The sequence below is a fragment of the Lagopus muta genome, chromosome 15, assembly GCF_023343835.1.
Source record: "Lagopus muta isolate bLagMut1 chromosome 15, bLagMut1 primary, whole genome shotgun sequence".
Classification (NCBI taxonomy): Eukaryota; Metazoa; Chordata; class Aves; order Galliformes; family Phasianidae; genus Lagopus; species Lagopus muta.
This window is the reverse complement of record NC_064447.1, coordinates 4,416,108-4,435,418: the sequence shown is the minus strand read 5'-3', so window position 1 is coordinate 4,435,418 and position 19,311 is coordinate 4,416,108. Positions and strand designations below refer to the sequence as shown.

Here is a 19,311-nt window from a genome sequence, read left to right as displayed (position 1 = left end):
TCAACAGTTCTCATTCCCTGAGTTCATGAGTTCATTAACATAACGCACAACTAAACAAGAAGTAGGACATTCAGGAAGTAATCCTGCAACATGTATCTGCTGCCTTTTCTTCTCCAAAAACAGTCAAGTTCATATTTCTGTGTGTGTTGGTTATTTTTTCTTCTTTTTTTTCCCCTTGGCTGACTATACAAAAGTTGAGAGCTCCTTCTTGCATTTCTTCAGAAACTAAAAAAACTTCAGATAACAAGGGATTGTTATGCTTCTAACCCAGAAACATGAAAGAGATAAAAACATATCGTTATTCCCTCTTCTCCCACAAAAAGAAGTGAAGATAGCAGCTACGTCCCTGTTAGGTTCATCAGAATTAGATGGAGTGCATTGGAAGGATGCAAAGTCATCACATACTAAACTTCTGAAGACCTTGAGGCAAATGATGCTGGAAGAGAAGGGCTTTTCATTAGTTTTAACTGCAATACTAGCAGACATACAGTGCTGGACATTAGCTTTTCTTGGCAATTGTTTAAAGATAGAACACCACACTCATCATGTTTTAGTATTTGGCAAATGATTTTTAAGAATGCTGACCTACTAGTTTCAGCAGAGTTCCAAAGCAATTACAGGGTACAAAATCACATTGTTTACGTTTAGTCATCTGCTAAAGAAAGCAAAACCTGCTTCCTTCTCCTTTCTTTTGGCAGTCTACGTACCGCCATCTGCATCCAAAATCTGCCATACAACTACTTTTTCTAGCAGCTTCTGATCGATTAGAACATTCCTTAGACTGTTATCGGACACTGTGTAAATAAAACAAATAAACTTAGAAAGAAAAAGATCAAAGCAAGACTTTTTTTCACTGATGTATTTGCTTTTTTTAAATTTATCTTTTAAATAAAATAATGTCATCAACAGAGTACAGAGTGAGAGGGCTGTGTACCAGTCATATTGCCACTAGCCTGTCTGTGTTTCAAGCTTGTCTGATTGATTCTGATATAAGCTGTACCCCATACCCTGCTCTGCCTTGCAGTGTGCAGCCTCACCTCGAGCATTGGGTGCAATCTGGGCACTGCAATACAAGAAGCACATAAAACTATTAGAGAGATCGTTGTGGATTCCTTCCAACTCACACTATTCTATGATTCTATGACAAAACACTATAAAATACTGCTTAGTAGCCAGAGAGAAGCCTGAAAGAAAGCACGAAGAAGAGTGACCTCCAAATCTCCTACCTGAAAGCTGATCAGAAAGGACCATATAAAAGGATTTTAATCAAGTTAGTAACTGCTCTTCTCCTCAAACAAGTTAACAGTTTTGCTGTGAACTACACAGACAGGCAGGTCCCCGAGAGAAGCAAGAAATAGCTCGTAGTCACAACCTCCTGAATTGGCAGGCTTGCCCTCCATGCACTTCTCACACCACATACATGACCACTTCTTTCTCTTCCTCCTGCAACATAGCCTTGAATTTAAGATTTCCACCCAGCATAGACTTTCAGAAATGTAAATGTTCTATTTTCTCACACAAACTAAGCTTCATATTATCTGTTTGAGTAGAATGTTATGGTACAGAAGTTGAATACACATAAAAGGTGAAGAGCAAGTTACACATTGTAATATTTTAAAGTATTAGAAATGATTGATAAAAATGAAGTATTTTAAATGAGTTACACGAGACTATCTCAAGGAATTACTGAAATGCCTCACTCTCAGCTAAAGAATTCAATAATTATGTACTACGTATTTACTTAATTTTAAAGTGACACATGTCCAACCTGTAGCCCACAGGCTACATGTGGCCCAGCACAGCCTCTGCTCTGTTCTGCCCCCTGCCTCATGCCATCATGGCGGCACCTCCTGCCTGCTGAGTGGCTTGGCCCAGCTCCGGACACCCAATAATCGCTTGGCAACTGCCAAAACATCAACAGGCCCAAGACAGTCGCTCCTCACTCAATGCATCCTAGGTGAGCCAGAAGACCGGACAACCATGTTTTAAAGCATGTAAGATGTCTTTGGATTTATAAGAAAACAGTGGCTCTAAATACACCTGTATTCACCAGTTTTCTGTAGATTTAGTAAAGTGTGTTGTATTTGCTGTTTCTCAGTAACTGTGAGAAGAGAGCTTTCCGTAAGAATACATAGTAATTTGTACTGCCTAACTAATGACGAGATCTGTATTTCCTGACAGATCAGGACACACTGCATTTTCATAACATTGCTGATACAGAGTCTAAGAAAAAATCAGACAGTATCAAACAGGACATGTAAACAAGAATAAATACAGCTTAAGGGAAACAGAAAAGAAAGTAGGTTTTTGTTACAGAGCAGGGAATCTTGAGACCGTGCAGCTGAGATAAGCACTAGTATCAAGCTTGTAAGACTGGTAAGAAAATACACGTTCCTAGCCTTGCCATTGATTTCCTATTTGAAAATGATTCTTTACAGTTCTAAAACTTTTGAATATAAGCAAATCAGTGTGCAAAAAATTATTTCAAATCACTTATTATATTTCATTTCATGTAAGCTGTCAAATATTAAAGAAATGAAAGAAAATGAAAAAAATCTTTTCAAATCAGCTTAACATTTTACATTTATAGGTAGGTACTTTTTAAAAAGGAAATTGTATTTTCTAACTGTATGTTGCGGAGTTTTACTGTAAATGTAAATATTGTTATTCAAAAATAAATACATGGGACACCAATTTTTTTTAATTATTGAAAATATTTTTGCATCAAACTGATTGCTTGGCTGTAAGCAGTGCTACTTCCTTGAGTGGAAAAATGAAAGCTTGCTGCTAAATTAATTGCAAAACAACAGACAAGGAGTTTTCCATTTTTCTTATCAACAAATGATGTTCTTGTTGTTTGCTTCCTTTTGTAACTTAGTTCATTAGTTTGATTTTTTTTATATATATATTTATATTTATATTTTTATATATAAAGCGCCTATCACCTGATTGATAAACATTCTTTGGAACCATTTTGATGGCAGGGGTAAGAACAGGAGTCAGCCTGTCAGAACCTCAGCATTTCTGTTTCCAACCAATTGAAAAAAAAATTAAAATAAAAGCCACAAGACTTTGCTGCCAGCCTGGCATGCTGGCCTTTAATACTGCTACTCCATCAGGGTTGGAGGGAGACTTATTGTGAATGGCTGTGGCTCTATGATCTCTTTATTTTCTCTGTAATTGTCCCTGACTCTTACTTCCATTGAAACTGAAAACAACATACTTATAGTTTGTTTTCATTGATCAAGGATTCCTTCTGCCTTTTGGCCTCTTTGATAAATCAGAATACATAATGAGTGAGCACAGAACAAAGCGTTGAGAAGAAATTCCGAATGGGACTGCTGTATCAGGGAAGCTACTGGCAGATGATACACCAGGCCAAAGAAATTATTTCAGAATAAAGCATTATCCATCCAACTGCAGACCAGTGCAACGAAACTATTAGGGTCTGTGCTGATCCACAAATCACAGAAGATGTAAATTTATGTATCAGAAATCAATGTGCTATTTTAAACCACAGGTGGAAGGAAAAATAAACCTGACTCATCTCTGAACTCAAACCTATCTAAATGAAGACAAGATGGCTGCGGCCACCATTTTCCCTGTGCAGCTGGGCCGGTGCCATCATGCCTATAGCGGACCTGGCAGAGTGGGGAGCCACATGGAGAGCTTTTGGAAGGGCCACGAGGCTGCTGTGCTGTGGCTGCTGGTGCCTGAGCACCCTCCAGGCCAGGCTACCCCTCTTACAAAGAAAAGCTAAAGGGGCTGGGATGGTTCAACCTGGAGAATGCTCCAGGGAGACCTCACTGTGATCTTCCACTGCTTAAGGAGAGCTTATAAACAGGAGAGAGACTTTTTAATACACACAGATAGCAAGAAGGGGGACAGTTTTAAAATAAAATGTGAGACTCAGATGTCAGGAAGAGATTATTTAGTCAGAGGGGGTTGAGGACCTGTCACAGGCTGCCCCAAAAAATGTTGGTGTCCTGTCCTAGGAGGTGCTCACAACTACGCTGGATGAGTCCCTGGGCAGCCTGATCTGATGAGTGATATTCCTTCCTATGGCAAGGGATTGGAACTAGATGATCTTTAAGGTGCCTTCCAACCTAATCACTTTTGGTAATTTTATTTAGCTTATGAATTGAAAAATTTTGCAGTGAGACTGTTTCTAATACATACTGAATTTATTGGCAATGTATTGGATGGCAGAGTAGAATCCTGGATGACTGATGACTTAGCTCAGAAAACTGGAGGCCGTTGTGCCAACATAATGATCTAACTTCTCTCCTGTGTCAGTGCATGGCTCCTTAAGTCAACTTTAAGGACAGATCATGAAGGCACATGAGATCTGTCCAACCTAACTGTCAAACCATCCTGCAGATTCATGCTGAAGCACCTATTAGCTTTAAATATGATTTCATGATCTTTACATCAAATTTGATCAGTAAAATGCTGGAATTAAGCAGTACTGTTTATGAGGATTCATATTCATTACACTTGGAAATCTAATTCTTCTTGTGGAATCACTATACTAACTCAACTATGAACACACAGGTGTATCCAACACAACACACACAGACCTCCCTTATGTGGCTTCTTAAATTAAAGGCCTATAAATTAAATTGGTAAACAGGTAAAGTCTTAAAAGCACAAAGGAAAACTATAAAACATGTATCTGTGCTTGCAGTACGCAGTACATGTAAATATGTTTATTTTGTACCTGCAGTACCCATTTCATAACTTAGACATCCAGGTATGAAGTCAGCCCTGTAAGGCATTCTAAACTTGTTCCCCTCTTTGCCACATACGAATACCTGGATTACCTCTAAAATAGACAGTCTAGGCAACAATAGGGTGCTTGGGTGGGATGCCATACTTGCCCAAAGGTAACTCAGACAATCTTTTTCAAAAACCATGGTGTCTTCCTCCCTTAAGTTGAATAGTATTACTTAGTCTATAAAGAAAAAAAGATGTAGTTCACTTAAAAAAAATAATAATAATAATAACCTGGCATTGTGTCATCACTTTCATATTTATTTTTCAAACAGCTTAATTCTCTGAGGGGTACTGACCAATGTGAATGAATGGTCAGAGAGCATGTCCCAGATATCCTGGAAAAATTTAGCTCAGTGGCTGACTGACTACTTTTGTCTAGAAGAAAAGACATGCCTTCTGGCTTAATCAAATACAGGCTTCATAAGAAACTGCTTCCAACCAGAGATGGATTTAGTCAGCTTAGTTGTAAAAGGCTGCTAGGAGATCTAAACGAACTAATGCAACTGGAAACACACCAGCATGTCCTTAATATGGCCGGAATAAGCATTATTGACATTACCAGGTTCCAATACTACAACAGCATATTGATCCTTGCGATATTGATCCTGTGCCTCATTTTGTATTACTTTGGTCTATTACTGTAGTTCTAGACATTGTGTCTCAGTCAAGAATATTTCAGGTATCTCCTTAAATCTGGTACACTGTGAGCCACATAATTATTTTACTGTGTTTTGAGAATATGGAAAAGATTAAGCCCAAATTAGTCTTGAATACCTTCATCTGGCTTTTCTCAGCAGAATTCAAAGGAAGTCTGGGGTGGGGGGACTAGTGAAGGGCACCTGTCTTCTGCTGTAATTAAGAAGGAGGAGAGGGTCTCAGCATCATATTGTGCTGCAAGGGTCCTTATATGAGGATATCCAATGCCAGAGTAGATGAGCTGTGTGGCATTATTTTGGTGAAAGAGAGAAATCACTTTCACTCCCCAACTTTCCAAACCTTCCTTTCCCTTTCCCAGAAAGATCCGTTGCTCTACAGAGAAGTACCGACATACCTACTACAAACTGTTATCATAAAATGCTATTTTACCCAGGGATCTTCCATGTTTACGGATTTACTAAACTTACTGATTTCTTAATAGCTGAAAATGTTTCGACATTGCTAAGGATTTTAAAGACCACAGGCATCATACAAAAACATTCTGTCAGCATTTACAGAGCTACTACACTCTGTTTTTCCCTTCTTTCCTTCAGAAATATACCATGCTTTTACACTTCCGAATAACAGAAAATAAAATTGAGTTTCTAAAAATGATTGCAATGGATTTCTCTCCTTTGTTCCTTTATTGTTGCTTTTAGTAAAGGTAGGTCACTAACAGTAAAATGTTAAGGTGTAATTTAAGCAAATACGTACCAGAAAGCATGTGACCCTTAAGAAGCAGTCCACATTTCTATCTTGACTAAAATATCAACTAGAAAAACTAAAATTATAATTAAAAAAACCATTTAAAAACAACAACAACAACAAAAAATAAAACAAGCAAACAAACAAACAAAAAAAATCCAAAAAGACACTAAGCATTTAGGTACAGAGACAACTTTCAATGGATGATTTGAAGAAAAAGAAGTTACTTGATCCAACCTCCTTAATAACCAGATGTTTGCAATCATCAAAAACACATCTTTAGCTGAAACAATTTCTCTGTTCAGAGCATTCAGTCTCCAAGAGCATTTACATAACAATATGTGACACCTCTAATGCTTAAGGCCACCAACCATGGCAGTACAAATTACAGTCATTTTTCAATACTCAGTGCAAGGTGCACCACTTCCAATTCTTGGATTGGTTGCATGCTGTGTTGGTTTCTGCAGTGAGACACGACCAGCATGCACCACAGTTACAAACAGTTTGCAGCCTTTGGAAATTCACGGTGTTAGGTAAAAGAGGCTGATCTCCTTACCCGCCGTAGGCTGGAATCGGAGGGGGGGGTGCTGCTGCACGAAACGTGTTGTACACTGTGCGACCTCGGCCTCTTAGGTGGGCACCTCTGTACGCGGCAGCTGCAGTTGCAGCAGGGTAGGGAAATCCTGGCACTGCACAGAAAAGAAGAGAAATACAAAATATTCAGATCAATCTGGTGCTTTAAAACTAGGTAAAAGTAGTGTAGCAGTATTGTTGTGCCTATATTAAAGCACGGTCTTTAACTGGATGAGGTGGATATTGTCAAATAAGTAAATTATTAGTCATTCAACCAGAGGCCTCATTATCTTACATAAGATCTTTGTATTCCCTGCAAGCTGGGAATTTAGATGGCATTAACACAGGTAGCTCTGATGTCCCTGGAAGAGACTCATTAATAAAAACAATGCTGTCTGTTGCAGACAGCACCTCTAAAAAGAGATGTTTGAAGCCAACAACACTCAGCCCAGGCACAAATTTATAGCACCAGAGAAATTTCTGGATCTTCCAAGCAGGTGTGAAACATTGGACCAAGTGACGTCCAACAGTCCCCTTTTGATCTGAATAATTTGATGATTTTACAAATGCAACGGAGCTTCCATTTTCAAAAATGTGATTACTAATAGGTCTGAGTTGTATATCAAGGGGAAAAAAAGAGAGAGCAAGAGCTTTCTCAGAGTTTGGGAGGTGTATCATGTTTATGATAGTACATATTATTTCTTCAAAGGCAAAAGCTGAATAGTTTGTAAATATGTGAATTCAGAAAATATTCAGACCTAATAGAAATAAATTAGATATATAAAGAAGAAACAGACAATTTTATATTGTCATTGCAAGTAGCTGTAAACATTAATTACCATTTCACACAAAACAACATATTTTCATCAGAAATAGAATAGTAATACAGTGGTAAGTTTTATTCGTTTTCTGTAAAATATCTCTAAAACTCTTCTGTTCCCAACTATTTTAATTAAAAAAAAAGAAAAAATGAAACTTCCTATTTTATTTTACTTTTTTAAAATGAATACTTAATTATTCTTTTCTTCTTTAGACACATGTTGCTGGCTACTGTTAAAACGTCTTTTTGGAACCAATTCATCAGTGAGACACAGAAAATTAAATCCAGCTCTGATGGCACTCAGGTTACTTTAATTGTGCTTCAACATACTGAATTATTTACAGCATGTAAATAAAGAGATACATTAATATTGCTTTGTAGCACCCTGATAAAAGCAAATGAAGGAAATGATGACTAAAACAGTTTTTCAAGTCCGAAATATGCTTTCATTTCACATTTGTCTTTCATCTGTTAAATTTTTAAAATAGCCTTGAATTTGAAATAAAGACAAAAAATTCTCAACTTGTAAATGTTATTAGATGAAATGTAAATGAAAATACTGTAATAATGGTGACTTCATTATTGCCGTAATGCTATGCCTCATTCGGACTGTCCGGTCCCTCTCACTGAAGAGTATGGCCATGAAATCATGCCTGAAATTGTACATATCTTAAATAACAAGCCTAAAGCTTAGTATTCTGTAGCTACCTTTAATAAATGTAGTTTTAGGGAACTGCCAAGAATAAGAGAAATTGATCTGACTTAAATGCCACTAACAAGCATGAATGAAGAAGCCTGATCAGCTTTGAGCAGTTTGGATAACTTCTTCACTTACATGTGCTTCTATAGTTCTTTACATACTGAAAATGCACTTCTACGGAGTAACAGAAGCAGCTGTAAAGAAAAATAAACCAACTCGAGAAATTCTAAACTCAAGCAATCAAATGGGGATTTAACAACGCCGTGGATTTACACGTAATCTGAGAACCTCTACTCCTAAGATCTGTTTCAGCAGTCAGTTCTTAGCAGTTAACATATTTAGCTATGTTTCAAGAAGTAAATAGTTCATCTTTCAGAAAAACAAACCAAAACAAAAAAGTCAGGGTCCCAGACAGTTTTGCTTCTGTAAAATGTACTGTTTGAAATCAACTTGTCCATTTCTCTATGTAGAGTGGGAGGTGTATAAATAATGGGCCTGTCTCTTCATTTCAGATGAAAAAAGTAACAGTGGCTAATGTTTTTGTATTTCTTCATTACTTTTAATTATACCATTAATATAGCTTTCACACACACACAAAACAACGCACAAAAACTGCAGTAATTTTGCAAACATTTATGAGAGATGCTAAGACCAGAAGGGGATTTCTACCATTTTCAAGGAATCTGATTTTTTTCTATGTTGTATTAAAATGGAAAGTCTGAATTAGTTCCACAGTTATGCTATGCTCATCTCACATGTATTGACTCCTTAAGAAAATCATAAAACATAACACATCTAGAGTAAAGCAAAACTCTAGAAAATCTTACAGATGCAACAAGTAAAATTTAGAATAATGATCTGCAGTTCTGTCACGAAGAAGATAAGTCATAATGGAAACTAAATCTGAGAAATATGGAACTATGAATGGTGTTGCAAAATCTTACAGAAAGCTATCTCATATGAAGTAGAATTACATCCATCCCCCAGAAATGACTTGGGTCATCCTAATAGAGCTGTGAAAACATGCCTTCTAATTACAGATACATTATTAAAGACTGCAATTATTGCCAGAGGTATAGTAATTGGTAAGATCATGTCAGCCTAGATTTGAGTTCAGTAAAAAAAAATGATGCTGCTTTATCCCAGCTGAGAAATCAGGTGGTAAGGAGCATGCAATAACCACAGAATTTATTTTGCTACCAACTTTTTAATATCCTCAACCCCAAAATAACCAGAAGTAACACCACTGGAACATAACTGAATAATGGACTTAATAAAAACAATTTTATGAGATGGTCTTTCCCATCAGGAAGCATTAAGAGGCATCAACCAGCCCCCAAAGTAATGAATATACTAGCCAGGAGGGTTAAGAATTTAATGACTTCCAGTTTGTAGGTCAACCTTCCTTAGTGCCTCCGTGCCAAACTATTGAAACTCAGTCACTGAAAATGCTAATATAATGGCATAGAAAATGTGTTTGACCATCAGCTAGGAAGCATCAGAGTACCTTTCTAAATAAAAATAGCTTAAATGTATCAAAGTAATTTGATGACTGGAATTCTGATCTGAGATAGGGAAAAGGGAAATTTCTCCAACTGCTCGTTATTGGTAACAATATGAGGTTAAACAAACAAAGAAACAAACAGAAAAAAAGTAAAACAAAACAACAACAACAAAACCAACACGAAACCTACATCTCTAAGGACTTCATACAATCAAATATAAGCCAAAGAGGCAATTCACTTTCTCATCTAATAGTCCCTATCAGTTCTATAGTTGGTTATTATGTTATTCAAATGTGAATGGCACTACAACTGTGAAAACATAAAAGCAGTTAATACAATGGAAATACAGTTTTTCTTTTTCTAATGAAAAAGAGTAAAAGCACTTGTTTGTTGCCTAGTGTGATTACCAAAAAGCATATAAATAATCTTTTATTACAGCCTAACTTAAAAAAAAAAAAAAAAAGGAATGCTAATTTGGTAAAATCTCTTATTTAAATGTATTTGTTCTACACTTAAGATTAAAAAAACAAAAACAAACAAACAAACAAACAAAAAAAAAAAACACAAAAAAACCTCAAAAAACAACAACAAAAAAACCCACTTATATTATTACAATGAAAATTGTCCCAAAAAATCATCTGCACACTTTGTAAACATGGAAACACTGTCTTGGTACTTCATCAAACTTCAGTTTAGATCTTAAGCTTTTAATTTGGTCAGCACAATGCAACGTTTCTGAAAGATAAAAGCCTTTTGGGATTAACAGGACTTGCTACAATGTGGGTAAAATTTAGGTAAATAACAATCTCATATAGGAAAGAAATACAGGTATGAGATACAGATCCCTTTCATGCCAATCACAGTTGTGTTCACAAATTAAATTTATTAAAATCTTATTTTCTCCCAAAACATACAAGCTTTGGTTTTGTTCATCTTCTACTAAATAAAAATGACTTTCTAGACACCAGATCTCCACCTAAGCATTGGAAAACAGACTGAGCATTGATAAAGCTTGAGTTCTGAAAAGGAGGAACATAACCTGCTAAAATAATACTTAAGGGTTACACACTGTATATTAAAGTTTTAAAGCTTTGGGATGGATGAAAGTGTAGCAGATGTAAAAAACAATAGGGGGCAGATTTTGTATCAAAGCCATAAAAATATATGGCCATTTTAATGGGCAATTATTCTTTGCATTTGTGCTGTGGTTTGAATTTGTATGAATGTGCCATATGCCTCAAGAAAGGTATGCCATCAAAATGGATGAATGAATCTACCCCTCATCACTCCTAATCTCTCCTGCTCTGCACAAATCATAAGGTCATCTGTTATCAAGAATTTTCCAGTGTTTTATGTCGAAGAGTTTTAATGGTACATCGTGTTGGAAGTGGTTCATAGCTAATTTACTACAAAGTAGTTTAACTGTTAGAAATGAAGGAACATACATTTATATTATCACCATAGTTTAAAAAGATCCTTGTTGAGGAAACACTTCAGAAGTGTGGGACAATAAATTAAGAACAAAGAAGAGAATGATCTATATCATATCATCTGAGATTGCTGAGACAGAATCAGGAATTTTTCCTGATGTGTGTTTTATGTCAACTGACTTTTCCACTGGTATTAGTAGCACTATGTAGCTTTAATTGGCATTTTCTTTAAGAATTATAAAAACTGTTAGAGAGAATACTTGTACAATTTTGCATTTAAATACACAGTCAAAACTGCTTTGCAAGTAAAAGCTCCATTAACACAGCTTTTAAAATGACAGTTTTAAAAATCATATATATATATATATATATACACACGCATAAATTTCAAAGTTCAAAAAAGTCTTTAGAAAGTTCACAATGCTTAGTAACAAACTAAATACCCTAAAACTGCATTTATTTTTCACCTATCATTTCTGTGAGATTATTATCCCCGGGATCCGATTGTGAATTAACTGAATTCAAAAGAAATTTGCCATATACATCAAACACAGGCATGACCAATTCCTTCTATTTCTTTCATTCAAAATACAAACCATATGTTTGTTTTTGAAACCTACTCAGAATTAGTGAAACAATCATTTCCATACCCTCGTACAAAAATACATGTCAGTATTAAACACTGTTGTTTAAGAATGAATAAATCTGCATTTTGGACAAACAATTTCTTATAGGACATTCTCATTTGAAATGCATTGAAAAGGAAAACAAAAATCTCTAATTAATGTACAAGTCTAATCACCATTCTCCACATGGAAGAGTAATTTTTCACTGTTCATTTGCTCAGTGTAATCTCAAAACTGACATAACAGAAAAGCAACGTCCTATAAATCTGCTCTCATTTGTTTCTTTAATATTCATATTCCATTGAACTACAGCTGCTTGTTACTGCAGTCTATTACAACATGCAAAACTGTTGATAAAAATATTATGAAAGGCAAGATGTGTTTCTTCATGGCTCTGTGTACTATTTATTTTGAAAAAAACCCACAACAATAAATGACTCATGGATCGTCCCTTAGTTTGCTGCATGCTGGGCGATTAGTGATTAATTACCTTGCTACAAATTGACATGGCACAAGGAAATTGACACAGCTCTGATTAATTAACTTTTTATGTAAGACAGTTTCTTACAAAACACTGCACACTGTAATTGAATCCCTTTATTCAACGCTGCTGCATTAAGTTTCCAGACAAATCTGAATTAGCCCAAAATTTCACATACGTTTTGTGACTTTTTTTTATAATGAAGTGTGCCCTGAAAGATAACAGATATTTCTAGAGATACTTGATATTGCAGCTGCTTTAAGAAACTTCTTTCAATTATTTCATCCTCGGATACACGAAAAATAAGATTTTTAAAGTTTTTTTTCCACAAAATAAATAATCCACACAAGCAAATGCACTCAAAATATACGCAGAGTATACTTCAGCAAAAAGAGCAACTTCCTATTTAATGTGCATAATCTTAGGCTAAATGGTATGAGGACAACTAACTGTTCCAACAAGACTTAATATTTGACTACTTTAACTTAAATTTGCTTCCAGATTCAATTGGTCTGTTACACCAAAAATGACTCACACATATTGAATACACACCTAGATTTCCTTACAATTCTTTTAAGTACATATAGTACTGTTCTCTCTCTTTTTCTTCTCCCCCTCCTCTCCCCCCCCCCTCCATTCCTCATCTCTAACCTGCAAATAAACTGCCATTGGTTTCTACATATATCAACACCTCCATATGTCAGGAATTTGTAATCCCTGGAACAAAATCTTAATGGCAAAACCTGTACATTGCCATCTTTATGTATAAATTTTTATATGTTGGTGACTGAACTCTGGAACAGATTATCCAGAGAGGTTCTGGAAGCTTGATCTTTGCTGGACAAAGCTGTCTGGACATGGTTAAAGAACAATCTTCAAATTTAGATGATCGAAGTGATCAACAATTTGTCTTGCGTTCCTGATTACTGACATCTGCAAGATCCCCTATGTTTTCAAAAATAGCATTTCTTGGACAAAGTAAAAAGTTGTGGGAAATTAGATGAACAACAGCACTACTATGGAGCTGAAAAAAATTACTCATTTGTTTATGAAAATCAGTTCAGGTTGGATATAAGGAAAAATTTCATCTCAGAAGAAGGGTGAGACAACTGGTACAAGCTGCCCTGGGAGGTGAAGTCACCGTCCTTGGAGGTGCTCAAGAAAAGGGGAGATGTAGCACTGAGGGACATGGAAAGTGAGCATGGTGGGGATGGGTTGACGGTTGGAGTAGGTGATTTTAGAGGTCTTTTCCAACATTAACTATTCTGCAAGTATAAGCAAAAAAAATAAAAAATAAAAAATAAAAAATCTCAAATGCAAACAATCATATATATATTAAAAATAGTAATATATCAAAAATATTTACTATATATGAAATTCATGTTGAGAAAGAATTTTGTTATACAAAACATGGTTTTAAGATACATGATTTAATAATGAGTATTAAACAATATAAGAAACACAGTGACACTAACACAGTACTTTTTTGAAACCAGATCAGACACCGTAAAATGAAATCTGTAAATGAACAACTTTCCAGCTGACTGAGAGAATGACTTGAGATGTACAGTCAGTCATGTTTCCCTAGCTACTGAAAACAAACAGGGCAAAATCTAGAACACAAAGCTAAGGGAACACTGGAAGCTGCAAACAGGAATCAACACCAAATATATCTTGTAACGTCGTAGATCACGTTGCAAAGAAAAAAAACACAGAATGTATTTATCACTGTCTTAAACGTCCTATTGTCCTGATAGATAAAGCACGAGTACTGCCAGTGGCTAAGTGCTATATCTCCATTTACAGGAAAGAGATTCCCAACTGTTTTTGGTCAAACAACATCTGTAATATTTGAAGAAGAGGACAAAGAGAAAATCTGCAGTTTACTATGAAAAATGTTATATTTTCCATGACCCAAGTGTGGAATGTGGAATAAATTAAAAAAAAAAACAACACTAAACATCAGTGGCATACAATTCAGTATGTCCCTATTGTTACAGTACTCGTAAGTGTACCTGTTTAGACACACTGCATCATCACTAAACAAATTAACACAAGAATGAATACGAAGAACAAGGCACCAAAAATAAATTTGAAAGAATAAAATGATCTCTGTATTTACAATTGCTGGATAAACACAATACATCTCACTGATGAGCTATCAGACATTTAAAATGCTGATGGAGGATAAATAGACAGCTACCCTAAAAACAGCTACAGAATAGCAATACAGAATGATGCAGAATACAGAAAATGCCATAACAGGAATTTCAGGCACTGCTACCAATAAAAATAAACAACAACAACAACAAAAACCCAAGATGTTAGAATTACAATGGAATTTGATCTGAAACACAGCTGTAATATAACACCAAAAAAAGCAGTTTAAGGAACCCATTCAATGGCACTTACATTATTTTGCTGACTGGAAGAAACAGACACCTGTAAAAGCACTAAGAAAAACAGGCACAGGAAGCAAACCAGATACTAATGCCCACTGAAATGGTTTTCTCAGCTAGTAAAGTAAGCTGTTAAAAAAAAAAAAAAAAAAAAAAAAAAAAAAGCAGCAACCACACAACCACACAGACAAGGAAGGTCAAGATGGGTAAACAGAGGCAGATTTTGATCAGGAAGCAGAAGGGTACTCAGAGCTTTCAAGGAGATTTAGAAAATGTATTTTTCACTCCAGCTTAAACATTTGCCTAAGTTTCATCTTAGCTATTATGAGAAGTTAATAAATGATATTTAGAAAGCATTATAGCATATGTGCATCTCACAAGAAAAGGGAATGAAACACTAAGAGCAGTCACTGAAGACAGAGCTCACTGGAAATTCCGAGAAGAATAATTTTGTTTTATAAACAAAAATATCTGATTTGTTACCAGTTATTAGTGATTAATCTGATTAACTGACCAAGTATCAGTGATAATCCGTCGCATAAAACATAACTACTGTCCTCCTGTACTATCTTTGAACTTTTTTTTTTTTTTTTTTAAGATTCTCAGAAGATGCGACAACTATCACCACAGTACACTGAAAGTTTATATAACTAATTGTTCTTTCTAGAGGGAACTGCATATCTGCAAACGAATTTACCATTCTGACTTCTGAACAGAATGACTTCTTATAATTTCTCTGGACCTACTACACTGCTTGCTGTAACTGTTTATAGCAAAATAATTTCATTGTAATTAGCCGTATTTATATTGAACACTAATCTATTATGCGCAGCCACACTTCCTGCAACATTTATCAGTAAGCTCAGTACAGATGATGACTCCTTTTATTAGAAATACGGAGGAACTACCTCTCTACGTGCAGTACCTATTTGGCATGTGAATGATACACTTTGTTTGTAGTGTGACTGAATTTCTCAGCTAGAGAAATGACAGTCAGTAAGACCTGTATTCTGTATTTTTACTGCTTTCTTGCATATTTTAGCAATGTGCTTCACAGACTTTTCTGTGAATATTTTACAGTAAATATTAATCCATATTTCAACTACTGGCTTAGGTTCAAATTAAATACTGTTTTTTCCTTTGGAGCAGATTACTTTCAAATAAACAGCAGCCTGTATAAACGAAAATCTTTTCAGAAGAAACAAATTGTTTTCCTATAGGAGAGCTGAAAGTGCCTGGATAAATAAGCTTAACTGCTCCTAAAATGTTTAATTTTGAAACATAAAAGGCTTTATAGAATAAACGACCCAAATTATGTTATATTTGTGATGTTAAAAGTAAACACAATCATTACGGCTTTACAATCTGATTAGAAAACTTTACATATGACATAAGTGGAACTGCTGTTGCCTGTCTCCACTACAGCACAAATGCTGAGTTTCACAATCATGAGGGACTCTGAGAGTCCTTTTTGCTAAGAGCTTGAAAAAGGATTGCAAAATCCAAGTGTAGAATGACATAATGCATTTGATTTTGGAATCAAGTGAATATATTTAGAGGAATTACACTTGAAATCAATATTACAAAAACAGTAAAGCTAATTTGGAAAGAGAAACAGGCCTTTCAAATACAAAACAAACAAACAAACAACAACAACAACAAAAAAAACCAAAACCAAAATAAAGCCCCTGTTCTCATTACACAGAATGAACATCACATATGACAACTAAGGTCAACTGAACCTTGAATAGTTCCCTGCATATAGTTACGTTGCATTCAGATTTATGCAACAGTTTTACTCAATACGTGGCCCCTGGTTTAATACAATGGGCTAATGAAGAGCTTAAAAACCTTCTGAAGATATTTCAGTAAGAGCTGACATGCACATTTTTCTCTGGAAGTGATGTATGACTTTTCATCCTTTTATGCTTCCATACTTGAGCAGGAAACTGAGAAACATGGAAAGCCCTTAGGAAACTTGTCTTTCTACTTAGTATTGACACCTTCTTTGTTTAACCTTTCATGTAAATGCACTGAACAGTATTTTAACGTAGAGACCAGAAAGGGCATCTTCAATGCTACTTCTGGTGATTCTTTTTACTTTATAAGGTTAATTAATTAATTTAGGATGCATATTAAAAGATCATGACAAATCACAAGAAATAAATTAGTATGAACGATGAAATCAAAACAGCTATCATTACAATAAAGTTTACATCCGTTTGGATGAAATATGATCAACTACGTCTCACAAACAGAACCCTGAAATTCTTACATCAATTGTCAGAGCACTTAAACATTGGCAGCATGGAGGAGAATAATGTCATAACAAGATCATCATTACGTTACTATTTTCATGTAATTACATATCAAAAGGAGATAAATTCTGAAAAAATAAACAAATTAAATGTTTCTACTGGTGATTCTGCTCAGAAGGACATTTCAAAGGACCTTCTGAAAATTTGTTTTCCACGTATAATCTCCTCATTACTGTAAATATCACAGAATATAATATCAATGTTGATGCCTATTTGCAATGCCACAGTAAAATAAAACGTGGAATGTCTTTACTCAAGCAAAAAAGCATGAAAATAGTTTCACTGAGCTTTTTTTTTTTTTTTAGCTAGTTCACTAATATTCAAATGCCAGATAGACTAAGTGAGGACAATCAAAAGAAACACTGAATAAAACAGGCTTTACTTAATTCCAACTCTATGGCATAATGAATACTCAAATGGACTAAATCCTACCAGTAGATGCAATATTTACACTTAGTATTTATGATTTTCTTATCTATTACACACATACAAAAAAGTCCTCAACTATACACTTATGAAATAGAACATGCAGAGGAAATATATATATTTTGAAGTAAATATGTTGATCATATATTGTAAGTCATTTTAATACTGAGTATATCTGCAGAAGCAAGATTCCAAACATTGAATGTAGTTTATCATCTAAGATATTCCTTCTGCACTAATACCTAATGAATAACTCTGAATCAGAAGCATTACGGGGACAACTTAGGAACATTTCTAATGCATGCAATAACGTAACAGGATTACTCGCTGTAAATAAGTGTTCAAAATATTTTTTTGGTAAAAAAATCCCAAATAACAAAACCACAGGACCAAAGGTTTCCAGGGAGTTTTCTAAAAGAACTGCCTTCCCACTTTTCAAAAACTTCTCATCTTCGCCTTGCTGTTTTCAGGTTGCTCAGAAGCCAAAATCCCAGGGCAACACAGTTTATTGTTTTAATATCTGTCTGACACAAAGCAAAAGTATTCTCTGGTGAGTGCTTATCTGTCATATGTATTTCCGTGACAGGAGTATCTAGTCAGATAAGGTGTTCTAGGGCATATCATGGGATTATGAACTTAGCACTGACTGAATTCTGTTTAAAAAATAGTTGAAAAATAAATATAGAAAATACCTGCACTGATATTTTGGGGATGAGAACTCAAAGAGCGATGTGTTTAAAATATTTCAATTGTAAGTGTTAGAAAAAAGGATAATTAGAGAAGAAAAAAGCCAAATCCATATGCGGGACAAACAAAATAAGAAAAAAAAACGTTCATAATTAAAACAGTTAAAAGAGTAAAATTGTATTCTAATGATACAATGGATTGTGAACTTGCTTTGTATTAATTAAACTCAATGTAATGGCATTTTCTATATTTAAATGAATAACCAGTGATCTGGAAATTCATTTAGACCATTAGGTTAATTACAGAAACTGATGGAACTTTTATCAGACAATTACAATTAGAGAAGGAGAACAACGTGGGACAGATTTACAAGCATTTGCACCACCACAATCATATTTTCTGGATTATACCAACACTTCCTGCAAAATTTTAATCAATTAAAATTTAATCAATTAAATTGATTAAAAAGTAGGCTACCAACTTTATGTGCCCTTGAGCATGGTAAAATTGAATTATGAATATCTTCTTCCTGCGTTTTTGTAATTTTTCTTCTTTTTATAATATGAAGTATTTATTTATTTTTATTCAAACAAAAAAAAAAAACATATAAAAAATAACACTTGGTGGAACAAAGAGCATGTGTATATTGATACCCATAGATATGGTAACTGAATATGAAGCAAATCTAATATTTAGAAAATGTAACCCCAAACTACCATCAGTTTAACTCATATTCTCATTGAAGTCAAGATACAATTCTTTTTTCTGGGCATGCAAAACATTTGGGAAATACAGACACTCATCTGTGAATCATAAAGGCATATAGCAATTTACTGTTTTACCATATGTTAGCTATTCATCAATGCAGTGAACTGTCCTCTCATTCATGCTTGGAGAAATATCATAGTAGTTACACACCTGATGGCTCAAGTATCTTTATTTTTAGATGGCACTACAATAAAGTCTAAAAGTTACAAAGATCAAAAAGTTTTGATGTAGAGACATTGAGCTGTCACTGAAATTTTATTAGATTTCGTAATCGCTCATTGCTTTCCATGGAACCTGGGTATGCACAACTGCAAGCGTTTGAATAATGTGATGCACAGCTGTGGGCTGGCTTCCTTAACCAACTCAAGGTGCTTAGTGATCCTGACGATGCTGATGAGCTA

At 34.9% G+C, this 19,311-nt stretch overlaps 1 protein-coding gene across 36 annotated transcripts in view; it reads right to left on the bottom strand.

Moving 5' to 3' along the window:
• The window catches only part of RBFOX1 (RNA binding fox-1 homolog 1), a 745,900-nt gene that overhangs the window by 44,884 nt on the left and 681,705 nt on the right, over positions 1-19,311 (bottom strand). For all 36 annotated transcript variants that reach the window (XM_048962261.1, XM_048962269.1, XM_048962272.1 and 33 more), the window contains one exon: positions 6,734-6,866. In XM_048962261.1, the coding sequence (XP_048818218.1) occupies positions 6,734-6,866 (133 nt within the window). The remainder of the gene's footprint in view (positions 1-6,733; positions 6,867-19,311) is intronic.